Source organism: Centroberyx affinis, unplaced genomic scaffold (assembly GCF_046629955.1).
Source record: "Centroberyx affinis isolate AG114_WGS23_722 - 3 ecotype Tasmania unplaced genomic scaffold, CSIRO-AGI_Caff_v1 ptg004501l_1, whole genome shotgun sequence".
NCBI classification, from domain to species: domain Eukaryota; kingdom Metazoa; phylum Chordata; class Actinopteri; order Beryciformes; family Berycidae; genus Centroberyx; species Centroberyx affinis.
Window position 1 is genome coordinate 1 of NW_027282149.1, and position 27,677 is coordinate 27,677.

Genomic DNA, 27,677 nt, shown 5'->3' on the forward strand with positions numbered 1-27,677 from the left:
CTGCCTCCTCAGGCTGCTTCTTATCTGTATGTGGCTGTGAATCCACTTCAGTACAGAGGCTCTTAGGCTGCGTCTGCTGAGACACACATTTTTCATTCATCCTATATTTAATCATGTAGTCTCATTGAGATCAAGATCACTTTTTCAAGAAAGGCCGAGGAGAAAAACAACATTCATATAATTGACAAAGACAATATCCGATCCAATCAGCAATATCCAGGGATGTGCACTATAAAAAGCAACAGTAAACATGATAGAAAATGTGAGATATCACTGCTTTAAAATCACTGAGGGGGACAACAAATTCTAAATTCAATGTGCTTTGCAGTCTGTTCCATTTATAAAGTGTATAGTACCAGAAACCAGTGTTATCAAGTTGAGAATTTAAAACTAACCAGTGCTGATGTGATCTGGTGCCATAATAATTACTGGATTTAACAGACAGTAGAGATGTGAGGTACAGATAGCTTCAAAAGCAGAGCCTTGTAGATTAATATGATGTAGTTCCTGTCTCGTAGATCAGCCAATATTCTGATACACATCGCAATGCTGAGTCTGAAATTCATCTCCTGTAATAAAACTCAAATCAATGTGGTAAACTGCATCCGATGGCTTCAAAGTAGAAGGACAGCATATGAATACACAATGTCTATATAATCAAATACAGGCAGGACTGTGGTTTTTACAAGTTGTTTTATTAAAAGAGAAGCATGCTCTGTTCCAATTTTTGTCTATCAACGTAGAAAAGTTAAGCTAAAGTTGTAAAGTTCCTAAAATAAGCTGGCTTCTGATCATGCTGGCCTGAGCTCTGCAGCTGCACTCAATGGCAGAGGTGGTGGGCAGTTGAACTGCGGAGGAGGTCAACCAGCTCTGTGGAATCATGAACCAGCCAGATGGACACTTCTCCAACTGCATCTCTACCTCAACCCAAAGCCACACACACACTCCTGTGTGAAGGACCTGCAGGCAACCTCAGGTTTATTGGAATTCAATCAGGAGAGACTAGGATGAATGCTCGAATTAAAAACTTTATTCATGACATGAAACAAGATGGAAACTTTGGTAGTAAGCTCCATGGAGGGACTCCTCCCATTCATGAAGTTAGGAGTACATCCGGGATAGACGTAGGAATTAGGATGTACCCCTGGGGAGTTCCTCTGGAGCCTGGACATTGGTGGTGATGGGGTGGTGGAAGGAAGAGGGTAAGCACAGCGACTGGAATGACAGCAGCATACAGCATAGATCTGAGAGAAGGGCAATAGCATAGAAGGTGACGTGTATATACTCACGTCACTTAGACGATTGGCTCTTTGAAAAAGAGAGGGAAGTGACGGCTAACTCTGATTGGTTCTCTGGAAAAAGAGGGAAAGTGTTCACCAACTCTGATTGGGTAAAGAAAAAGCATGAATGAATGAATGATAAGTAGTCTTCCTGATTGAAATTGCATAATACTTCAATCAGGAGAAACTAGATCCAGGTTCTTTCTTATACACTCTTTGTCAACATTCACACTGCAGGCCCTCATGCGAGTTGGTCAGTCCTTCCAAGGAAAAATAGTCTACATACACACAAACACACACACACACACACACACACACAGGTGAACTACCGTTCACTATATTGATACATAAAGGGACTGGTCTGTGACATTAACCATGTATTTCAGGGGAATCTAATCTAAGCAGTTCATCTTAGGTATAACTTAGATTTTAGACATCAACATACAAAAATCCAAGGTCCAGTCCAAAGATATTCATAGTACATGACATTCAGAGAAAAAGGTCAACTAATTAAAGAAAGCCACTGATCTCTACAAAGTCCTCCACAAAGACATGTGTGTTTTTAGCGATAGACTAACAGCCACTGGGTCAAAGTAAAGTGGTATTTGGTATTTTTTTTGAATACCATAATCTTTGTTTTATCCAGGTTGATGGATAATGGCCAGTTTTTACAGTAGTTCTACAGCAGTGTCAGGTTTTGTTGTGAATCATGCTGTGTAGGAGATAAAACCAAATCATCTGCATACTACAAGAACTCATGCACGGTTTTAAAGGGGTGGCTGGGGTGGCCCTACAATCTGATTGGCCACCCCAGATGCCACCCCAAAATTTCTGCCACATCATTGGTTTCCACCTCGCTGTGGGGCGGGTGTTTGGCCAGCATGTTTCTTTCTACCTGTCCCGCTTTGCCTTTAAGGGGAGAGTTGTTTTGCTATCGGCGGAACATAAATCAAACGAAACTCCACTCTCAACACAAACACGTGCAAGCACCGGTCCGGGACCCCAGCAGGACAGTGGAATGTTACATTTTGGTAACAGGAGAGGAAATAATTATTTAGCTGCACGTCAAATGTCAGGACGCCGCGCATAACGAGGAATACAAGGAAGGCAGACCACATCAAGAAAAAAGTGTAAAAACAACAGACAGTATGAAAATTATCTTGAGTTATTTGGACTGTCTGGAGATGTCAATAGCCCTCAACCCGAGAGCGTGATCTGCAGTGAAAAGTTATGTTAGCTAACTTCACTAATGCCAACTGATGCAAACAGTGCTGCCAAGTAAGCTGAAGAGGCTCTTGAAAACAAAGTATCCCTTCCACAGATAACGTTAGCTGCGCAGCAGATTCAGGTAATTCCCTCTCCCTCCCTCCCTGAAGTTGTGACGTTAATGAGACAGCTACGTTAATAGTGATTTTTCAGTTTCTCCAGTCCACTAATTCTGTCCTGATATAACCACATAATGCATCAGCTAGTATTTTTCTAAACTGAAAGTTCAATTCTGAAAGCCATGAAAGATTAGGGCTGCTCTGATTGCCCAGTCTATTTTGTATGGAGCTGCACACGCTCTCGCTCTCGCTCTCTCTCTCACTCTCACTCTCTCTCTCTCTCTCTCTCTCTCTCTCTCTCTCTCTCTCTCTCTCGCTCTCTCTCTCCCCATTTATTTTGATATCTGTTGCACAAGTCCACACCCCTCCTCTCACAGTCTGTAAATTCTGGATTATGATTATTACAGGTGCTGGTGATATGAACATGCCACTTGTTTAATCCAGATAAGAGATCAATACAAATACTGTACAATATCTGCACTTGTTAATCAGATGCCTATTACTTCCACATAGAAGTGCTGCTTGTGCTACTGAATATGATTAAAGTGATTTATTGTTCAGTCCTAGTTTTGTTTGGAATGACAATAAACATGACATTTTGTGATTCTATTTAATAGTCTCTTGCAAGTTTATTTCATTATAGCAGAGGTATAGCTTTCATGAAGTCATCTTATTATTATTATTATTATTATTATTATTATTATTATTATTTCAAAGTAGCCTGCCTTTTGGTAAAAGCCCTCATCAGCTCTTTGAATGGCTTGTTATAGATCCATGACCACAAATACTTGCACAGGTTTAGTTACAGGTCAGAGCATTATTTATTATAATAAAGCTCAGGAACCTGAAGATGGTAATACACATTGTTGCTTTGTCCAAAAATCACATTCACTAACTCTGTAATGATGCAATTACTTATCCAGTCACTTAACGCTAGTCTCCTCAGATTAAAACAAGCCTGTAAATTGGTGTTATATTGGTGTACCATGGCAGGGATTGCCTAACACCTTGCAGTTTGTTCTGCAGAACAAAGTCCATGACTTTAATGGCCTTAAATATGGTCAGAACCTGTTTTTTATTCTTTATCAAAAAACATCCAGGCTAACTGTCTTATTGTATCAGTATGGTATACTATATAATTCAGATTAGTCATTTTGAGTTAATTTAGAGGAAGATAGAACCCAGGGTTTGCATAATGCATTTTTGTTTGGTGGTTTGCTTAATAGCCTTAACTTTTGTAAATGAGCTCAGAAAAAGGTCCTATTTATTTGTCATTGTTAATGTTAGCCTACTTGACTATAAAGGTTCTGCAAAATAGGAGACTGACTATCAACAGTTATGTGTATGCATGTAGCCTATTAATTTATGTTTTAGCCTATTAGAATATTAAAGCATATAAAAGATTCTGCGCGCTGTGCGCGCATATTAACAACACATTGTGGCCACCTCTAGACATCCCTTTGCCACCCCTGGGCCCAGTTAAAAATTCCTAGAACCGCCACTGCAAGAACTTATTTTCTCTGCAGCTCTAGTCCTGGGCTTGGAGATTGATCAATAATAGAGGCTAATTTATGGATGTAAATGTTAAACAGGGTGGGGAAGGTTGCAGCCCTGATGGACTCCTCAGCCTAGGTTAAAGAAATCAGTTCTTTAATTTCTAATTTTCACACAGCTTTGATTGTCAGAGTATTTGGATTTAATTAAATCATATATTTTGCCACCAAATGCCACTTTGGAGAAGTTGGAAAAATAATCCATTGTGCCAAATTGAATCAAAAGGCTTTTCAGGTCTACAAAGCATGTAAATACAGTAGCCTATATTGGTATCCCTTGGTTTTGAGGTGGACATAATTATTAATAATTGTATGAAGTCTTAGCCCAGCGTGGCCCGGATCTGAACCTTTGCAGGTTTAACAAGATTGATTCATTTAAAGATTCTATGTGTATCAATACAACTGATTAGTAGAGTAAAGGAGACCGCGGCTGGCTGGGTGATGTATGTTTAGTTTTGGAATACACTTACTGCTGTTAATAGTAGTTTGGGTTTTTCAGTGTAACTTGGGTTCACAGATTTATGAAGTCAATCTCCATTAATTTCCAGTGGGGATTCCTGTTCCCCTGTGACTGTTTCCAGCTGATCTCAATATCCAAAATAATAGAATAATCATTGCCCTCTGAAAATAAAACTTGAATTAATTCAGTCATTTGGTCTTGTGGTTTTCCTTAATGTTATATGTATTTAGATACAAATATTGAATAGCAAGTCAGTAGATGCAGGCACCACTAGTCATGGGAGGTCAGCTACTGCCAGGCCTCTATAAGGAAAAGGGTGTGTGAGGATGAGTTGGAAATGATGTGAGTAAGATGCCATTTTGGGAACATATATATAAAGTACATAGGGATGTATATATTATAATGTATGTTATACTATACACATGCCCTATGAATAAGTTCTCTGTGTTTTTTAAAGTATTGGAATTGTGGATATGTGGAAGGTCAGTGTTGCATCATAATGGTTCTACACTACTAACCCTAACCCTAACCCTTTTACTGAGTTAACATTGTAAAATATTCTGAGTGAAGGTCATAGAAGTCCCTGAACCTCCTGTGTAACTAGTCTTGGACTAGCTTTGCAGCTGCAAGCACAGGAAGGACAGGATTGAGCTGAGTTGACTTCCTTTTCTGAAGCAAAGGTAAGGTGATACTGTTGGAAAGTATTGAAACATTTCACTCAATTAAAAATAGTAGCTTACTGTTACTGCTTGGGCTTTTTACCCAAGCCTGAGGTAAGAGTGAGAGTATACTTTTCTATAAAGTTCAAATAAATTAAAGTACTTCATAAACCTGAAAGGTCTACACTCATCTCAAGTTAACATCAAAGAGTTAACTGACTCTTTTCTCTCTGTTCCCTCCTTCTGCTCTCGTCTCCCCTCAGGTCAGGATGACATCCTGCCTCCAGACCCCTCCTTCCCTCTCGGACCAGCAGGAATCCCTCAGCACCAACTACAGGGTGCAGGCTGTCCTGGGAGAGGGGACCTTTGGGAAAGTCGTTAGGTGTCTAAAAGTGGACACTAACGAGAGCGTGGCAGTGAAAGTCTTCAAGCAAGACTTCTTTGGCCGTGAGGTCAAAAAGGAGGTGGGCCACTTAAATGTTCTTGATTTGCTTGAATAGCATTTGTCCAGCTGGTCAGATTTTACTTGATCCACTGATGAAATTGCTTGTGTCATATGTGAACTAAATATTGATCACATAACCGCAGGTTGCTATGCTGAAAGGACTACGCCATTTGGACCTAGACAAGTGCCACATTGTAAAGTGGTACGACTGCTTTGCATCGGGAGGCCGCACTTGTCTAGTGTTTGAGGAGCTTGACATTAGCCTCTTGGACTACATGAGACAGAGGCAATCCAGCCCTCTGCCTCTGAGAAAGATCAGGCCGATCATTCAGCAGGTACAGTGGATGCAGTTTTCACTACTGACCAATTGAAACAATGAAGCCAAATAAAGAGAAAATATGAAACTTTTGTCAGAGAGAAATCAAAATCAAAAGCTTTTTCAATGTCCAACTATGGCATAAACTCTACATTTCTATATTGTACCTGCAGCTTTCGATGGCATTGAAGAGCTTGAGGACTGTAGGAATGATCCACACTGACCTCAAGCCTGACAACGTCATGCTGGTGAACTGCCTGCAAGAGCCAATCAGGGTCAAATTAATAGACTTTGGCATGGCCATCAGAAGATCTGAGGCTAAGATCGGCCATCATTGTCAGCCCCTGTGCTGGAGGTGAGATCTCTAAAGCCCTGCACTGACACTCTACTAGTGTCTGTCTCCTACAGTCAATAAGTAGCTGAGGCTGTGTCACATGTCTCATGTTTTATACTCTTCTTCTCCCCTCAGGTCTCCAGAAATCATCCTGGGCCTCCCATTCAGCGAGGCAATAGACATATGGTCTCTGGGCTGCCTTATGGGCGGCCTGTTCCTCGGCAACAGCTTCTACTCCGGGACGAGTGAATATGATCTGGTCAGTAGCCTTCCTTTCTACTCTATTCCTAATAGATCTAGCACTGCTGCACCTCTCCAAAACCTCATGGGATCTTGATGTACATTCTAGACTATTGTGATCATGTGTCTCTCCAGCTCCGTCTCATGATGCACACCCGGGGAGAGCCGGGGCAACATCTGCTGAATGCCGGGACACAAACGGCCTCCTTTTTCAAAAGAGAGGATCACCAGAGATTCTGGAGGTTCAAGGTACCACAACTAAACAACTAAACAACATCTTCTCATGTAAAAGTGCCTGTGGATTTATTTGAAATATAACAGTAAATGGATGACAGTGACCAAGAGGTGTCCTATCTATGTTTCTTTTAGACCCCTGCTGAATACACATCAGACACAGGGATCTTGTGCTGGCCCCAGATGTTCTTTCTGTTCGACTCTCTGGATGACCTGAGAGAGGTAGGCATTGTGTTGTAAAAGTCAAGACTAAAATGATTAAATTCATCACCTTCGTTGGCTCCGCTTCCATATTCCAGGAAGTTGATTTATCTGGTTTCCTGTTGGACTTTGCTTCTTATTTCCAAATCCAGTTCAACCGGACTGCAGATGATGGGACAGAGGTGGAGGACAGGAGCCAGTTCGTGATTCTGCTGAAGCAAATGCTTGAGATGGATGCAGCGAAGAGGATTTTGCCTGCTGAAGTCCTCAGCCATCCATTCATCACTCTGAGCCACCTGAGTGACAGCAACCATGACTGCTCCCAGTAAGTCTGTATGTGTGTGTGTGGTTACTGCTTTGTATAAGTTAGCTGACGGTGAGTGGTTGACTGATGAATGGATTGATTGATTGATTGATTGATTGATATATCTCCTCCAGTGGAAAGTCCTCCTCCCTAGCTCCCAGCTTGTGTGCTGGCAGCAGCGAGGCGACGCCTCCTGTCAGTGAGGCTGTGGATCAGAGGAACTCTCGCCCCTCATTTCACCCCAGAGGGAGCTGGGCCAGATCCAGGCCTGAGGACAGGAAGAGGAGGGCCGACTTCCTTCCTCAGCCGGCTCACAAGGTGCCAAGGTTTGCCTCACCATTGCCACCTCACCATCATCATCACCACCATCACCTTTCCCCAAGCTCTGTGCTGGGAGGAGGGGGAAGAGAGGGAGGAGGAATGAGAGGAGAAAGAAGAAGAGAACAACTAGGAGGAAGAGAAGGAGGTGGAGGAAAAAGAAGCACTAGAGGAGAGGAAGGAGAAGGAGAAAGAGGAGGAGAAGGAGGAGGAGGAAGGAAGAGAAAGAGAAGAGGACAAGAGTGGAGCAGGGAGAAGAAGATGAGGGAGGAGGAGCAGGAATAGGAGAAAGAACAAGTGTGTGTGTGTGTGTGTGTGTGTGTGTGTGTGTGTGTGTGTGTGTGTGTGTGTGTGTGTTTTCTCTTTCAGAATCCTGTCCCACGTGTTCCTACCTGCGCTGACCTCAGCTGGCTGACATCCCATCTTTCCAACATGCCTCTTTCTGTCCTGACCTCCATCACCCTGTCCCTCAACATCACCATGCTGCCTCTCTGTCCGTATTCCTGCAGCAGTTTATCCAGCTTGTTAAACTCTTCAATACGAGAACAACTCTCAGACCGGCAGATTGTTGTCATCAAGTTTACTGAAACTGGAACAGGTGACAAAATAGCCGATACATCAATAAAGATTCTCATAAAAACACTGCATTAATTAAATCAATTTACAATGAATTATTAATTTGCTGGTAAGTATAACACATTACATTACACAATATATTGTTATTGCCTGGTAACTAAGGTAACTAAGTATTGTAGAAGTAATATTACGTTTCTGGAAGGTTACAAAGTAAGTAATTACAGGTATCACAAAGGTAACTAGATATATAGGTAATTATTAGGTAAGTATGACTATAAATCACGTAAGGTATAAAAGGTCAGTATAAATAGATCACTGTAACAGGTACATTGTAGCGGCTTAACCTAGCTGACGGAGAAAACTCAAAGACGAGCAGCAAAAATGTCTCAGATTAGGTTACTATGGCCAGGTCTTCTCCAGGTTCGTCTGATACCCAACTCTGGTGGTCAGGACCGTCCCGTCAGTGCTTCCACCCCACCGGGTTAGTGCTGGGGATACTCCCCGCCGCCGCCATCTGTCGCGTCTGTAACACACTACTTGGCACGGAGACTCGGCCCCGCCCACTTAGGAATTCCATTCACTTCCATTGGTCGTGTAATCAAAACAAGGATATTTTTCAGCCGCTCATTGGATGAATCAATTGTCTGTAGGAAACGATTTAAGCCGACGAACGCTACTATTTTCGTATGCGCACCCTTATTTGACAGGGAAAACTGAAGTTAGTCCTCTATTGCACACTCTATCTGTCAATCAATTTATCCCACCCCATTCAACAATTCAATCTCATCCAGTGATAAGAAGATAGCCGAGTATTTGAGAAATCAGTTCAATGAAATTGTATGAAGGAAGCTCCAGCTCTTAAAAAGTCCGTCCGTCCGTCCTTCCTTCCTTAAAATATAATACGAAAAAGAAAATGGAGCGTATTAATCAAGACAATTCCGATTTGTCAAGAACATACTACGTAGAAATGTATGAATTCAATTATGAAAAAATATGAATAACAGTATTATGAGGGTATTCAAAATAACAGCAGTTGAACATGCTGAGATAAAGAAAAAAGGTGAAAACATGTATATGAAAATATACAAAGAAATATATGCAGAAAAAGAAATACAGTATATGCATAAAATAAATATATGCTGTGTTGCATTATCTTTTGCAGAAACAAGAACTGATAGGCCTAAAATAACTCCACCTATGACAAACAAGTTGAACAACGTATTTTTAGTAAATGTAGATGAAAGTCTTCTTACAGCAACATTTTCCATTAGATATGTCCTTACTTTTGTTATCAAATTTGGGTCAATAAACCTTATCGTGTCAAAAGAATTATGGTAATGGTTCTATTGCACCTATGTGCTCTATTCACCCTTTCAAAATTATGCATATTATTATTAAATCACCCACACATTCCTACTGCTTTTGCTGCATGTATTTTTATTTTACCATTCTATTGCCATTCATTCAGTTCAAAAGCTCTCAAACTGGACCAAATACAAACACACCACAGATAATTACTTCTGGTAAAAGGGACAACTCTGTTTTTTTTCTAGCAGTAGAAAGTGTTACCAGTGCCACAACTGATTTCACATCAATGTATTAATGAGAAATGGTAGTAGGCCATGTGATTTATTTCTATCTATTAGTCCAATGAACTAAAGAGAAGCCACTGAAACACAAATCCAAGTTATCAACTTTAGTGAGTTCATGAAATCAGCAGAAAACAATCAAGAGTCCTGTACTGAATTGATGTGCTGGTGTGAGCCATCATGGCTCAACTCTATTGATTTCTTGTGCTGTTGTCAACAGTGTTGACGGTGCTTTGGCCTCGTTCCTACAAATGTCTGGAGCTCTATGGGAGGGATGAGACTGACACCATCCTCCCAAAACAAACAGTCAAACTATCATTTATGAACAGTTTAGTAGCTGTTAATGAATATTAATTTCACAAAATGAATTGTTGTTTCTATTTTCTTTTGCATTGAGAATTTTCTCAATCCATAGAAGACCATGTAATGTGAAAACATGAAAATCACCAAAATTGGACTTATGCGTTTTTTATACAGGGACAGCAGTAGTAGTAATAGGATACAACAGGGAAAAAATAGAATATTAACATAAAAATAGAATAGAAATATATCAAATTGTGGTAATATCAGCTTTCTAGGTCACATCAGTAGGCTATTTCCACTTTTCCATTTACTTGCATTGATAATATAAGTTCTATTTTTACTTATTTAACCTTTATTTGTCCAGTGTTGGTTGTGCTGAATTGAAAAGTGTCTCTGCTAAAGGGCGACCTGCATAATGCATCTCAGTGGAATTCCACTGGGGAGGGTCTAATAGCAGCAAACAGCAAACACAACAAATGAGGAGTGAAACGCCACCTCCCCCCTAGCAGCACATCCACACCTCCCTAATTTGATACGGATGTCGCAGACAAACTTCTCTGCTCCCCTGTTCACCCTTTAGCCAAATCAAAAAGTTCCACATCATTAGCAGCTGAAGGTTGCTATACTGTTAATGAGAGGCCCAATTAGCCTCTCCTAGAGATGGAGGGAAAGAGAGAGAGGAAGAGCGGAAGAGAGAGAGACAGAGAGAGACAGGGAGAGAGAGTGAGAGCCTCGGAGGAATAGGTTCCCTCCTACACAAAATGCAAAATCACCTTGTTGAACCATTGCCAAGTTTGCACAGACCAAGAGAAAGCTGGAGAGGTTGAGGGAGAGAAGGGGCAGGGAGAGGACAAGGATAACAGAATAGAACAGAACATGAATTCAAGTAAAACAAGTTGCACACACGTAGCAAGACCTGCTGTGGTAACATTCAACCTGGTTGAACTAAAAGTGTAAGAGTGAAAAATAAAATAAAATCACCAATAATAGCTCAGCATTACAACTTAAATAACATTGCTGCTAACATACACTTAGCAAGGCCTACTATGCTAACGTTACATCCTCAACAAAGGTGTAAACCTTTGTAATGTAATATGATGTAAAATGACATGACTTAGCTTATCAGAAAATCAGACAACTTGAAATTAATCTTCTAGCTAGCCAAACACTTCCACAAGCAATTTGAATTTCTGAACGATTTGGAGAAACATGACATGTAAAAATCAATCTTCCAATGCAACAACAGCTGACAGGCCATCAGCTGGTCTATAAAGGTTACTACCACAGGCATTTCAGACCTGGCAGTTCAACAAGGACCTAATGAAAATACTACAGGCTCTTAGACACATCAGCACATGGAGATGCTGGCACTTCTGACAGGCATAAAAAAACGGATTGAGTTACCAGCACAGACACTTAATCAGCAGTGACTGACATGATTTCAACATTAATGATGGTGCTGTGCAAATCTTGTAAATCACGTCTTCACATTCATATTTCATAGAAGCATCTGCTTGACTGATCATAGCTGTTGGTTCACACCAGTTGGCGCTTTGATAAGTTCAGTGGAACATGCACAACCTGAACAAAAGCTTCTGCAGGCATAGTGGTGGATGGAAGAATAGTCAGAAACACACACTAACAGGAAAACACACACACACACACACACACACACACACACACACACACACACGCACACACTTCAGTAATTACAGAATGGAACAGCAAGAAAAGGATGAGAGCACCATGTGTGTCTTTAAGTTCTAATTATACCAGCATCTCTAGAGCATTTCTCTGTCTCTCTCTCTCTCTCTCTCTCTCTCTCTCTCTCTCTTTCTTTCTATCTTTCGATCTGCCACCCCTCACTGTCAGTCTGGCTGCCTGTCTCTCTCTCTTTCTCAAGGTTATGCAACACGAGTCTGTAATAAATTGAAAGCTCCCTGGAGAGACTAAGTGTATCTGAAGAAGGGACAAGACCCTCTGCTGCACGCACGCACACGCACACGCACACACACACACACACACACACACACACACACACACACACACACACACACACTCACACAATAGGCATGTGCAAATGAAGACCAAATTACTGGATGCTGAATGAACACCATGCCTCTCTTTGTGTACGAGGAAATGCAACACTATGCACTTTATTGCAAATCCATTAGCTAATGCAGAAATGCTAACGCAGACACACAGACACACACGCATACACACAGCAAACAGAGACATGCATCAATACGTAGCCTTGCACCAGTCACACATACAGACAGGCAGGCACACACACACATACACAGTCAGGCAAGCATGCTGACAAACAGACTTGTGGTGTCTGCGATGAAGAGGGCAGTGATGAAGTGCTTCCAGCCCAGGAGCATCAGAACAAGACTTATTGGCGTCTGCCTGCCTGTCTGACACACACACACACACACACACACACACACACACACACACACACAGGGCAACAAAACAGTAACAACCTTGCAGCTCGTCTACGGTGCATGAATAACCAAGAAAATGAAAAAATTCAGGTACTTTTGGTGAATAATTGACCAAGCTTTAATTTTAACACATTCGTCAGGGTTACAGGATTGCATGCATAGTCAACAGGAAATATACAGTATATGGCATCCAACATGGCCAACACTTTGTTTTTTAATATCAAAGCTTCGTCAGTCAACAGTAGCTGATATGTTTCATTCTTTTGATACACACATTTGTGTCGTTTATATACAGCAGGTGGGCTGCAGGAGCAATGGCAGCATTTTCAGCCCACATTGAACATTTACCAGTTTCCCATGTTGGACGAAACATATACACTTTTAACTGCACGCAGTATATGTAATACTGACATTGTACTCCTTTTTCTTCTCCCAAGAATCACTTCTCAGAACGCAAAAAGAATGTAGAGGCAGTGTGAATGCATGCAAGGTCAATGGAAGGAGGTGAACATAGTGAGATGAATGCAACTTCGCTGTAGGTTGTGACAACTGAGGTGACGAGGTGTTGACTCCAGTTTAAATTTTTATAAAAGCTAGATTCCACAAAGAGGACAATGGCAGTGCTGCTGTGGAGCCTGGTGCAAAAAGACTGAAATGTAGCATAATAGAAGTTTCCAATCCACTGATCTACACTGTTTCATCAAGAAACATGTCACGGCTGATATAGAAAGATGTCACCAAAACCACTGATTATAATGGCTGGACTACAGAAAGATGTCAACCAAACCACTAATCATAATGGCTGGGAAGTTAGCCTGCTGATTTTGTTAAAGTCAAACCATCAAACTGGTAAAGAGAGGAGAAATCCCTCCCATCCCTCCTTCAGAACGAAGAAGAGAAAGTCTTGCGTGAAGAGGGCATGAATGAGAGAAAAGGGAGCGAGAGAACGAAAGAGAGAGATGAGCACCATTATTTTACACCCCTGGGTCAATGTCAGAGAGAGCTGCTGGCAAATTAAAATCTTTTCTCTTTCTCTCACCCTCCCTTGCTCCTCTCATCTATCTTTCTCTTCACATCGTGCTCCCCGCCCTCCATCTTCCAAATCCTCCTCCCCCCCCGCTCATCTCTATTCTCTCTCTATCTCTTTATTAACACTCTACTTTTAGTCTGCCCACGTGTTCCCCTGCCCTCCTGTTTTAATTCACCCCTCTTTCTCTGCGCCGCTCCTCTCTAAAAATATCTCTAATATCTCTTTCATACTACTTCCATTTCTTTTCTCTTTTTATCACCCTTTTCTGTCATACCTCCCAGCTCTCTGTTTATCAGCCTCCCTCTCTCTCTCTCTTGCTCTCTCTCTCTCTCTCTCTCTCTCTTTTCTCCCTGAAAGCTTGTCTGAAGCAGAGCAAATCTTCAAGGCACTGCAGACCTCTCTCTCTCCATCAACCCCTTCCCTCCCTCTCTTTCTTCATCCCTGTCTTTCTCCCAGACTCATCAAATCAGCTGAGAGAGAGAGAGAGAGATCAGAGGAGATGTGCGATGGGAGGATGGGTGACTGTGAGGTGAGGAGACAGATAAAGGGTGGGGGTGAATGAGAGAGAGAGAGAGAGAGAGAGAGAGAAAGGGAGAGGTATGGAGGGGAGAGAGGGAGAAGACATGGGAAAACAATAGACAGAGCACAAGCACAGTATGTGAACAAAATAGCTGAAACACCACATGAAAAAGAATTCAACTTTGAAGTATCTAAATCATAATCCTTACGGCAGCCACACAGGTGAATCATATTAAGTTGATAATCAATTTGCAGTATGTCAGCTTTAAAAAGGTCAGACAATCACCGCTTTTATATGTGAGCTTTCAAAGCAACATGCAGCAACTAACAGAGATCCAATGAGGCCAAATAGAAGATTGCAGATTCATCAGTCAAAAAACCGCAAAATGATTGAATGTGACAAAGGGAACAGTCTGGAACACTGTGTTTTTCAAACACAAACAAACTGTGTCAGCAAAGAGGAACAGTGGTCACAAGTTGAAGCTCACCAACAGGGATAGATGAAAACTTAACAGGATATCTGCTACACCACAAAACAGCTTCAAAAATTACCAGAGTTGAACGAACACCTGTTTGTTTGTGTGTGTGTGTGTGTGTGTGTGTGTGTGTGTGTGTGTGTTGACAAAGAGAGAGTAAGGGGACAGACAGACAGACAGCTTGTACTCAAGGCCAAACAAGCCAGAAATAGTCCAAATCGTTCAGATTTGCATAGAAGCACCATCATATTGTATTGTGTAAAAAAAACCCAAAAAAACAACAACAAAGAGACCACTGTCATTTCCCTGTATGTCTGATTCTGATTCAGTAAAATTGCAATGTTCTGTTCTCTTAAAATTGATGGCCACCTTTTTCAATCTTATCACGGTCAGTTCATCAGATATACTGTAAGTATCAGTACCATTTTTGCAAAGGCTCCAATTCTGAAATTGTTCAGGCCATCAGGCTGTACATGTATACCAGTGTTGATGCTTTTATGCAAACGTGAACAATTGAGGGACATTTGACCTGGACTATTGGCTGTATCTGGTCTTTGTCAGTGCAGGGAGACGGAGATGGGACATAAAGGCGCTGGGCTGTGGAGAAATAAACCAACAGCCTGCCAGAAGCTAAAAAACAAGGTGTCCAGGGAAACGCTTTCATCAAGTCCTGCTCATAAAAGACGATTTACGGCCATCCAGGGCTTTGGCCAAGGCTGTGGTGTGTGCGTGTGTGTGTGTGCGCGCGCTGACCAGTATATAGTTGTGTTCACAGGGGCGTGATCACGGTCTGGATCATAACTCACCCAGACGGAACAAAAGAAAGAGTGAGATCCGAACCCGATAAAAACACATCAATGTATTTCAGCACCTGAATGGATTTTAACACAGTGGCCAATGTGTCTTGTAAAATCAAAGTAGATTTGTTACCTTGGGCCCCCCCTGTAGACAGGCTCTTTAACACCTCTACACACACACACAGACACACAGACCTGGGTATTAGAAATGGAGAGCTGAACAAGAGATGTTGGTTCTCAGACTTCACCTCCCACCATCCCCTCCACCATTTTCCTCACACCTACCACCCTCCTCTTTGCACCTCTCAACACACACACATACACACACACACACTCTGTGAGACATTGCGTGTGGGATCACTTCCTATATCGCCAGGGAACATCCAACCGTCTGACATACTCACCCGGTCAATCCCCCCCCCCCACACACACACATCACACATCCTCTCTCCTACAGTCAGCACTAGCAGGCTATCTCAGCCAAACCATGAAAACTGAAATAAGCATTGTTTGTATTTTCTTATTCTTAGCATAGTCAGTCTAAAGAAGGCCACAGAGCCAAAATGTCAGTCGGTCAATAAATCACTGGGAGCTGATTTGCAGTTGTGCGGACTCTACTTTTTTCATCGTTATTTGTTTCTGTCCTGCACCTGTCTAGACTTTTTGGGATGTGCGTGTTCTATCCTTCTTCATTTCAGCCACACACACACACACACACACACACACATTCTGTCACCTTGCAAACCTTGTTAAAGCCTTGAGTTCCTGCAAGCTGTCCGCACAAGCTACCTTATGTCAACTGAAACTTGTTCTGAATGCTGACAAAATAAAACTTATGTTTCCAAACTTTTGAAGAAAATCTCCCACCTATTGTAGCCGGTGGAGTCTGTTGAAGTATTAGGAATTAAAATTGATGACTGGCTTTCCTTCAGGCCACACATTCAGCAACTTGCTAAGAAATTTAAAGCTGGAAATCGGGATTTTATTTCAGGTCATGTTAAGTCGTGTTTTCCTTTTGCAGCTAGAAAGAACTGGTCGCCTCTAGTTTTCTGCCTGTACTTTATTATGTGTGTTTATTATTCACATGCCTCCTCCCAATGTCTTCCTACACACTGTGTGCCGTGGAGTATTACTGGGTTTATTACTGACTTCATGCTCAGGTTGACTCCCCTAACTAACTCCCCTAACATGGAGGCAAAAGAGCCTCCATGTACTGTGCTCTCTTAACATGGAACTGCCTCTAAAATTATTTTAAAGGAGCTGATAATTTAAAAAGCTGCTCTCTCTCTCTCTCTCTCTTTGTTTTGTTTACTTCATATTTAAGTAGGTTTTATCCACAAACCTGCTGATTTGATATTGGACTACTGCCTATTGGAACGCTTATGTAGAGAATTTGACTTTCTCTCTCTCTCTTAAGTTTAAATGTGACTTTGATTGTATTTTGGTTTTGCACATTGTTTTATATTGTTGGTCTGAAACTTTCAAGTTTGTCTGAATGCTGATTTATTTACCAAGTTCCCCAAGAAAAGAATATTCGTAGGATTAGGGTTATTTCAATGGGACCCACACACACACTCAAGTGTGACACAATCACTCCTCAACTCTTATTGAGGAAGAAAGAGAGAGAGTGAAAGCATATTGAACAAGAGATTATAGATTAGATTAGATTAGATTAGATTAGATTAGATTAGATTAGATTAGTTTGGATTGGATGGATAGATTAGATTACAACAAATGTGCAAAAAAGTGTGGAAAAAGAAATGGTAAAGAATGGAGAGAGGAGGTGGGAGATTTCTCTCAATACTCCTCCTCCATCTTCCTCGTCTCTTGCTGAGATGTGAACATGCAAATCAGAGCAGCTGCATTTGCATCTTACCTGCCTAAACAAACAGTAATTAGCGGAGACAATCACCACACATGAGGAGTGAGAGATGAAATGTGAAATGCACGTCTCCCCAGGCTGATAAATAATACAGCACTGTGGCTTTTTAAAAAGAACACACAGCCGCTTAGATTAAAATGCACACACACACACACACACACACACAGACACACACGCGCACAGGCACACACACACACAGAGAGAGAGAGACTTGATCACAGGGTGCATTGATTTTGACATAAAACCAGCTCTCACCTCCTGAGATCCTGACAGATGTTTGTTCATTATGTTATAATAGCAATGACAAAGGCAGTCAGCCACAAAATACAACCGCTCCAATCACCAATATTGAACGTCTGACATTCCATCACAGTAGGTTTGCTGCTGTGAGGCCGCTTTACCTTTTATATGTTGATACACGTCATGGAACTTGACAGGATCAGTATTCCCAAGAAGTTTTATTGCTATTGTGCTCGCAATGTCATTGAAATATGAGTTCAGTAGTTTTTCTTGAACGGTTTTCTTATTTGATGTTTTTCAACTGTATTTTCATTAGGTCCTTGTTGAACTGCCAGGTCTGAAAGGTCTGTAGTAACCTTTACAGACCAGCTGATGTCCTGTAAGTTACTGATGCAGCTGGTGCTACTTTTCACTGTTTCAAAGATGGATTTTTTCATTTCACATTTCTCTACTATTCAAATTGGAAACATTTGGCTATAGTAGAAACTCCCTGGTTACCTGATAAGGTGAGTTGTGTCATTACAACATTGTTTGATTTAGATTTTGCATATTGTTTGTTAGCATTGTAGGCCTATGCTAGAAAGAATGCTGAGTAAGTTAGTAGTGGGCTAATATTGGTAATTTGTTTCTTTTCATTGATATATTTTCAGGTCGACTATTTTATGTATTTTTGTTTGTTAGTTCAGCTGTTAGCTGAGGCCAGTCACCATTGTTGGCTGTCTTTGCTTTGTATCAATCTAGACGGCTTGTTAGCCAAGATGCTAACAGCTAGCAAGCATGGAACTAGCACTAAACTAGTTTTCACTTGTTCACTTCCTTTTTTGAAAAGTGCTAATAAATAACATTACTTAATATTACTATTATTCAAATAAATGTGTGTAGGATGTTTCACAAGGAAGACACAAACAACAAAAAGCTTCTTCTCTTTTGTTGGAGTTACTTTGTGCCAGTCCTCTCTCCAGCGTCTGCCCCAGTTTGCTCTACTGTTGGTTGTATGGTTGAGTGTAGCTTTAAAACCACGCTGACCTAGATAAAGTCCTGAGGAAAAAAAAAGTCCCCAGCACCTTCGGACCAAAGCCATGTTTCAGTTTTAATTAGAGGAGAGCACTTTATCTCCCTTCTCCACCCTTCCCTCCCTCCTTCCATTCCCCTCTTCCACCTGGCCAAGACATGCAGGAGCAGAATGCAAATTGGGTTCTGTGCTTTAATTGGATGCTGTACATGCTGGGAAGAAGCTCAACTGCACACATACACACACTCTCACACACACAGATATATACAAGTGTATGCACACACATGCATCTTCACACATCAGTACTGCAAGCAGCAGCTTAAAAGGGATTTTTAAACCTAGGAAACTATGGAAAATAAACACGTGTTTTCTACAAGGTAGTGAATTTCAAACAGCAGCACATTCATCCTTCAGATCTCCCTCAAGACAAAGTGACAACATCAAAGGTGAAAGGTTATCGCCCAAGACTGAATATGTTATTAGCAAGCAGCACAATCCAGCTTTCTGTAGAAGGAAGAGATGGAGTGAAGGAGAAGATGGAAAGGAAGGATAGGCTGATGACAAATTTACATAGACTGTCCTTTCTTATCCCTTCTTTCCATCCTCTCACTTTTTTCATTCCTTCCTGAACTTTTGCGATCGCAATAATGAATTCAAATTCAACCAATTACCACAATATTTGCGAGAACTTGCAATTTTTCAAAATTACCACAATTTCTCCACATGGAATGGCCAAATCTACAGAGCGCTTGTAATTTTGGCCAATCATCACACTGAGAAATGAGACTTAGCTCCAAAGATTGTATTTTTAGGTATCCCTTTTAGTGTCACTTTATTATTCTTCCCTTGGATTTCAATTTTTACCAATTCCCACAATTTTAAAGCAAAACACATCTAAACCTTTGCAAATTGCAACACAATGTTTGAGAAAACCTGCTGCAAAAAAAAAAAAAAAATCTCTACAAAATCCTGGAGGGACTATTTTTTCTCCTGAGTTCCTTTCTCCCATCTATGCTACTTCTTTGTCCCTTCTCTCTCTCTCTCTGTTTCCACCCTCGTTTTCTCTCTCTCTCTGCACACCCCACCCTCTGTCTTCGATGAAGATGTCTGCAGCTCGTCTCCCACTTGCTGGTTCTTTGAAGATGGGACGCATGCAGCGGCTGGGAAACAAAGCAGTCATTACCCAGTGAAAACTTGTCTGGAGAAAAACTTTGAGAAGCCGTCAGAAGCCTCCTGTCACTGGATGTATGTGTGTGTGTGTGTGTGTGTGTGTGTGTGTATTCGCAAGTGAGAGAGAGAGCATATATGTGCCTCGTTCCAGCTGTCTTGAACCTCTTCCTCCCCATTTGTATGTAAGCATATGGGAATTTGAAATGTAACATAGTCCTGTATAGGTTTCTTATCTGTATACATCCCATGAGAATATATACCAATACAATTTCAAAAGACAAACTATGACTGACACACTATCCACTTACCAGACATTACTCGCCAGTTCTGCATATTTCCTGCATTGTTCTGTGAGCAGTACAGCCTGTTCAGACAGTGTGAAACTTATAGGCATTTTGTAAAACTTAATTTGTGTCTCTCAGATGGTCTCTTGCCACACCATTCCTTGTCCCTACCAAGAAGAGACTGACATTTCCAAATATCCCTTTGCGCAACAATACAGCAATTGGATGGGAGCATCTGTATGTGCTTGTAGCAACAGAAGTGTGTTACAATATTTTTGTCATCAAAAACTAAGTAAAAAAATATTAGACAGAGAGCAAAAAATTGTTTGCGTCTCTTGTAGCTGCAAGTTGCATGAATCAAAAAGGACCGACGGATTCTAAAAATCACAGCCATGCATTTGTTTTTAATATTAATACTTTGGCAAAAAAATCCCCAATACAAAATATTAAAGCCCTTACATGTAGAATATTAAGCATATCATTCTCAAATACATTTTGGTAGCGTGGTATAACAGCTGTAGAAAAATCAATATGAGAATCTTTTTTTACAGTCTATGGTGAGAATTGTTTATTCTATGTGTTGCTCTCTATGTGTTTATTTTATGTGTCCCCTACGATTCTCCACAAATTGTGCAGGACTGACTTACAGCAGGAAGGTATCAAAACAGGAGAAGGACTGCCTCACTCTACTTTTTCGTAGGCGAACAAATACATAAACAAATCCACATGCTATCCAGTCCCACAGCACCTAGCTAGGTATGCAGCATCAACTGTTGCTGTAGTTGAAGTTACTATAGTCCTGGAATAATCAGGATAACATCATTCACCAAATGTATTGCCAAGAGGAACAGATCCACTCTATGGGCTACAGCCACACCCCGGTAGGTTAGCTGTCTTTCGGTATCATAGTAGCCTGTTAGCCAAAATGTTTTGCAGAGGCGGACTTTACCATTAGGCAAAGGTCGGCAATTGCCTTAGGCCCCAAGCTACCAAGGGCCCCATAAAACGCCTCATAAACTTATGGTTAAGAAAGTTTTTTTTTTACTTTTCGCTAATTATGTCTTTTTAAATATCCGTACGCTAAAATGGCATCAGAATGCCTAATTCATGAATCATGAGGGGCCCCCCCTCAGTCCCCACTACATTGAACTATTCCATGATCTTATTGCGCAGCTGCAGACATGATTCACGGCGTGTACACAGACTGTTGAAAAATGAAGCGAAGCTACCCCAGCGGTGCTGAAAAAAGGAGGAAGCAGGAGGAAAGCAGAAAGTTTTTAACAAAACTGCTAAAGGTAACAACCTTTTTTCACGGCAGCTACCGACGACACTAATATTACTAAAGAGCAGCAAGAAGCCGCTGCTTGTGCTAGCAGTAGTGTTAGCATTGCTAATACTAGTAGCGAAGAGGAGCTACCCGTTGCTGCCGGCAGTGCCAGCCCAGGTTGCTCAAGCGATGCTGCTGCTACTACATACAAGACAACCTTACAGGATCCTTCGACTTCGACTGGAGATGGTAATGGAACTGATGAAGATGGCGATACAGATAATAATCAACAAACTGACGAAGATGGCGATACAGATCAATAACTAGTGAGTAGCAGTCACCCAACTAACCAATGTGTTACACTTGAAGATGACCCAGCACTCTGGCCGAAACAGCTGTCAGACAAAGAGAGCTGGTCAATAGTGCAGAGAGGACTAGTTCAGGTCAAGGACAGAATTTTTCCAAAAAATCAAGAGGGGCGCAGATTTACAAGCAGTAACTTTTACATGCAAATGAAGAATGGAGAAAAGATGCAGCAGGTCCTGGCTCGTGTACAGTGAAAAAAAGGATTGTGTTATGTGCTTTTGTTGCCGCCTGTTTGGAAGCCGAGAAAAGAGCACTCAGCTAAGTGGGGATGGGTTCAATAACTGGAAAAATCTTTCAGCCCACTTGAGATAGCATGAGAAGTCTGCTGAACACATCACAAACATGGATACCTGGCACAATCTATCACAGAAACTACAAACAAACACAGCTATAGATCAGGTGAACCAAGATCTAATTGCTCTTGAAGTAAACCGCTGGAAAGAGATTTTAAGAAGATTAACTGCAATTGTGAACCATCTGGCAGAGCGTAATCTTGCATTTCGTGGCCACTCAGACAGGTTGTTTGAGTCTGGCAATGGAAATTTCCTTGGGCAAGTAGAACTGATGGCTCAGTTTGACCCAGTCATGCGAGAGCATTTGAGGAGAATTCAGGCAAAAGAGCTAAGTGACACTTATTTAAGCAAGCATATTCAAAATGAACTAATTTGACTTGTGTACAACTGATGCAATTGTAGAGAGAGTAAAGAAAGCCAAATATTATGCAGTAATCATGGACTGCACTCCAGATCTCAGTCACAATGAGCAGCTATCAGTGGTGCTACGAATTGTAAATTGTGAGACCTCAAAAGGTGTCTCCATTCATAAGCACTTCGTTGGTTTTCTTCTGGCACTTGACACAACAGGAAAAGGCTTATGTGAGTCATTTTCTTCCAACTGTTGAGGCCAGTCTTATGATAATGGAAGTAATATGCAGGGTAAGAAGCAGGGGGTCCAAAAGAGAGTGCTGGAACTAAACAGCAAGGCGTTAAGTGTTCCTTGTGGAAGTCACACACTGAACCTTGTTGTTGGTGATGCAGCCAAGTCATCTGTGACATCTGTCAGAGTCTTTGGTCTGTTGCAGCGACTTTACATTCTGTTCAGCTCCTCAGTTCACCGCTGGACCATTCTCAAAGAATGTCAAGAACTTTACACTGAAGGCATTGTCAACAACCAGGTGGGAGTGTCGGGTTGAAGCTGTTAAAGCTGTTTGCTACCAGCTGCCTGAAATGGTGAAGGCATTGACTGCTCTAAAGGAGTACGCCACAGAGAAACGGGATGCAGATGTTGTCTCAACAGCTAAAAGCATCTGCCAGGAAATGCAGAGATGGCCTTTTCTGGCAAGTACCATTGTGTGGTACAATGGGTTGTTCCAGATAAATAAAGTGAGCAAGATCCTGCAGAGCCCCAAAGTTTCAGTCGAGACAGTGAGGAAAGAAATCATCACAGTGACAGAATTCCCTCAGGAATTTCGAGATCATGGATTCAACTCTGCCAAAACAGATGCCAGGGAGATAGCAGAGAGGTTGGAGGTGGAGATGAGCTGGCCAGAGGTGCGTCAGAGAAGAACAACTAGACAGTTTGAGTATGAAGGAAGAGAGAAAACTCAGTCAACTGCAGAAGAGCTCTTCAAAAGAGAGTTTTTCCTGCATCTTACAGATACAGCCCTTGTAACATTAAGGGAGAGATTTTCACACATTGAAACCTTCTATGAGCTGTATGGATTCCTCTACTCCACTGACATAATGAGAAGCACTGAGAAGGGAGGGAAGCTGGATGAATGCTGCCACAGATTGGAGCAGAGAATGGATGATATTGATGCAGATGACCGGAAGCTTGAGATAAAGGGTGCAGTTAGATCCTTCCCCACACATATCTCATCACCATTTGAGATGCTTGATTATATATGGAATGGACTGCATTTATATAGCGCTTTACAACATGCCTACATTCACCCATTCACACACCGATGGCGGCAAGCTATCACACAGGGTGCCGGCGCAACCATTGGGAGCAATTTGGGGTTCAGTATTTTGCCCAAGGACTTTTCGACATGCGGACTGGAGGAGCCGGGGATCAAACTACTGACCTTCTGATTAGTGGACTACCCGCTCTACCTCCTGAGCCACAGCCGCCCCATGGAGAATATCCTTGACATCTATCCAAATTTGAGTATAGCTCTCAGACATCTTCTCACTCTCCTTGTGACAGTAGCTTCAGGTCTTCAGGTGAGAGAAGTTTCTCATCACTGAAACTCATTAAAACATACCTCAGGTCAACTATGTCACAGGACAGGCTGTCTGCACTTGCTGTTCTCTCCATCAAGTATGAAGTCAGGAAGTCACTGGATATGGAATTAGTGATAGCAAGATTTGCTGAGGTTCGCAAGGTCAAACTTTAGTATGGCCATCTAAACTGTGCCTCCCAGCCATACACAATATAGCCTCATGGCATATGACGTGCCACAACTTCTGAGAGTCCATGAAAGAGATCCATCACTGTTCTGATTACTCTTGACGCAACAATACAGCAACAGCCAAAGATTCCCTTCATGTGTTCCCCACTCACTAAAGCTGAGTTGATTAGGGAGAGAAAGCAAGAGAAACTCAACCAATATAAATAAAAAAAAATACATTCAAGGGAGAGGAAGAGAAAGACAGGGACAAAGACAAAGAGAAAAGGTAAACATTTTTAACAGTATATTATGTTTATTATTTTTGTGTCTCCATAATTGACCTCTTATTGTCTTGTGTGTTATCTTCTCACTTTAGTAACACAAGATAGAAGACAGAAGACCATAAACAACTTCTATCAGAGAACCTGCTGGAAAACCAAGGTAAATGATGACAACCAATGACATATTGTTTATGAAAATAAGATTTTTTTGGGTGCATTTGTTAAACTAAATATGTTTTCTTGTGTTTTTTTACAGATGCAATTCCAGATATCTGGACATCATTGCTGTGTGAAGACTGGTGAAGAGAAGAAGTTACAAATAGGTCTTTCTTAGATAAATAAGGGTTGAAAAAGGGGGAGAACAAGGGATGTGGAGGGCCCCATGCCTGTGTTTGCCTTTGGCCCCAAAATGACTAAATCCGCCCCTGATGTTTTGTTAACATTACCCAAACCTAATAAATCCCACAACTATTATGCAAAAAACTGCTCTGCCAGCTCAATATAGTATCGTTGTAACTAAAATATTTGCTTTTTGCCAGTGTAAAATACCCACTGCAGTTTCAAACACACATTGTGATACGAACACTGGTCGAGCAAGTATCACTTAATATTAGGTGAGAGACCACTGTTTTGTTTGTTAGCACTGGGCAAACTTCATAAATTCAAAATCTGATACGTAATATATGGCTCTGCTAGCTCAATCTAGTTGTTAATTAAACACTGGCAAAAAATATGTTTTTGTCAAACAGATTAATTACTGCAGATACAAAGCTACACCTAACAGCAGTCGAGCGAGGTGAGAGACCACCGTTGATAGACTGACTGACCTGAATTTGGCTCCTGATGAACACGTGACGGCAGTGGTGGTGGTGGTGTGTGTGTGTGTGGGGGGGGGGGGCACTACTGCAAAAGAGCATGGAGCTCAGCAGCACAACCCTTCCCTGATTAACTAAAGGTTAATAAAGATGATTTTGCATTCTTGTTAATGAAAATGTGACAAGACATTCACGTTAGGTAATGGACATGACATTTGATGATTTTTTTTTTAAAATTAGATTTTTTTTTTTGCCTTTTAAAGAGAGAATATAAAGGTATTTTGTCCAAGCTCTCACATCTACCTTAGTTCTCTTCACTCCACCTCAGCTCTAGCATACATACATGTACAATTATACAAAGAAAACTTACTTTTGACAAAAATGTGTGCAAAAAAGAGTAGATGTCAATGTCTAGAAATTTTACTGCCTAAAACTAAAATAAAATGAACTCAAACTGGGACCAAAGACTATGACCAACATCTAATATTGGTGCCATAATGAAATCCATGCTATTTCAGGCGTCTAATGTCATTCTACTTTCGCCCCAGTCTGACTCTTTTTCTATGTCTAATTTATTACAGATTGGCCAGAACCAATCCCAACACTGAGATTAACATGAATTTCACATGGGTTCACTGTACTGAAACGAGAGCACTCTGCTGGTAACATAACATGGACAAGGTCAACACAATGTCACACAGAGCCTACTAGAGCAACACATGGAGAGTAATACATGTTAGACATGTACATAAAATCCCCCATATCCTCTCATATTTACAGTAACATGATGAAACACTGCAACTTACTACTGCTACTCTCTCCCTCTCTCTCCAATGATCTTCATGGCACATTAAAACTCAGACCACAGCTGAGGCCAGAGATGGGAAAGGGAAGCGTAGCAGCCAGAGCCAAATCTTCCCGTCCCTCCATCCCTCTATCCTTCTTCTACCCACATGGTTATGGATGTCTGTAGGAGCTGAATTTTGGGAAACAAAAATGGAATTTCCCACCAGCCAACGTTGTTTTCCCCTTTGCCTTTTCATGTATTCCCTGCTCATATACTGGGATTGCTTCTCAATGAGCCCAAATGCATTCTAAAGACACTAATTCAGGTAAAATGGACATGAATCATTCAGATTTGCGTCAAAGCACCAAAATTGATAGATATTTGATGCCCTGATCATTTTCAGAATTGGAAGCATCACAAAATTGGTACTGATTTTTTCTTTTCACTATTGCAGACAAATGTTTTCCTCTATATCTGCTGAAATGACCATGATAGGATTAAAAATACATGTCTATATCTAGGAGAAAAGTGAGGAAGGAGAGGAGAAGGAAGAGGAGGAGGTGAGGATCACCAATTGACCAATGAAGCAGTGAGGGTTAGTGGGGAAACACCACTGGTTGCTGGCAGGAGCGGTTCAGTCCAGCTGTGAAGAGTTCTGCAAAACCCTGAGGCTGGGCTTTGGCTAAAACTGATACAGGATGTCATTTTGTCCTGACTCACATTCTCATATGGACGCACACACACACACACACACACACACACACACACACACACACACACACACAGCCTCCATGATAGATGTGTCAACAATGCATCAGAGCACCTGTGCCAGGCAGACTCAGATGAGAGCGCTGCACCTGACAGAGAGAGAGAGAGCGCACCTCAGATATCGCCTTTGTTTTCTTCAAGATGAAGAAAGACAACCGATATAATTTGCTGCTGTTGTCATGGGCGCTTCCCACTTCCCTCTACGCCCCAGTCTAAACAGAAGAGTGGGAACCTGGATTTGATATGTGTTTGTGTGTGTGTGGGTATGGGTGTGTGTTTCTGGAGAACTCAGTGCAACTGCAAGAAGCCAGTTGCCTCTGCGAGTTTGGCAGTTGACAGTGACGAAGTGTTGTTTATTCTGTATTTGTGTGTGCGCGCGTGTGTGAGTGTGTGTGTGCTCTACCTTAGCTTATCGACACACACACACACCACACACCACGAGACACCACTGGGAGATGCTTCAAAGTGTGGCGTCGCTGTCGGCTGCATCGTTAGCGCTTTGTTTTTCATCTCTCCTCTCTTTTCCACCCTGCAACTCTCTCTCTCTCTCTCTCTCTCTCTCTCTAACTCTATCTATCTATCCCCCCTATGCTTTATTAATGGCCCAGATGTGGTTGAGGCACACAGGGAGATCATTACAATGCAGACAATGCAATGCAATTGTTTCCATGATCAAACATTTTGGGAGGAGGTGCCTTCATGCAATATGTAACCTAACTGGTGTACAGCGTCTAAAACTAACAACGCTGCTTGTTCGACAGTTTCCGCCCCGTGTTTGAGGAGGTGAGGAGGAAGAGGAGGAGGAGGAGGAGGTGTGTTCATGCAATATGTAGCCTAACTAGTGTAGAGCTTCTAAAAGTAACAACGCTGGAGGGGGAGGAGATGGCAAAGGAGGAGGTGAGGAGGAACTCAGGAGGAGGAGGAAGAGCAGGTGGAGGAGGAGGCAGGGGTGAGGGGGGAGGAAGAGGAGAGGGTGTTGGAGGAGGAGGACAAAGAGTAGGAGGAGG

At 41.7% G+C, this 27,677-nt stretch overlaps 1 protein-coding gene across 1 annotated transcript; it reads left to right on the top strand.

Moving 5' to 3' along the window:
* Nucleotides 1-5,091: 5,091 nt before the first annotated feature.
* LOC139665236 (homeodomain-interacting protein kinase 2-like) lies at nucleotides 5,092-7,677 on the top strand (the record flags this gene model as incomplete). The annotated part of the gene is made up of 9 exons (XM_071544231.1): nucleotides 5,092-5,100; nucleotides 5,541-5,741; nucleotides 5,866-6,057; nucleotides 6,212-6,393; nucleotides 6,508-6,631; nucleotides 6,748-6,861; nucleotides 6,982-7,068; nucleotides 7,200-7,372; nucleotides 7,486-7,677. Coding segments are annotated over exons 1-9 (1,274 nt in total), but the record flags the coding sequence as incomplete, so codon positions are not given.
* Between the last annotated feature and the right edge of the window lie 20,000 nt (nucleotides 7,678-27,677).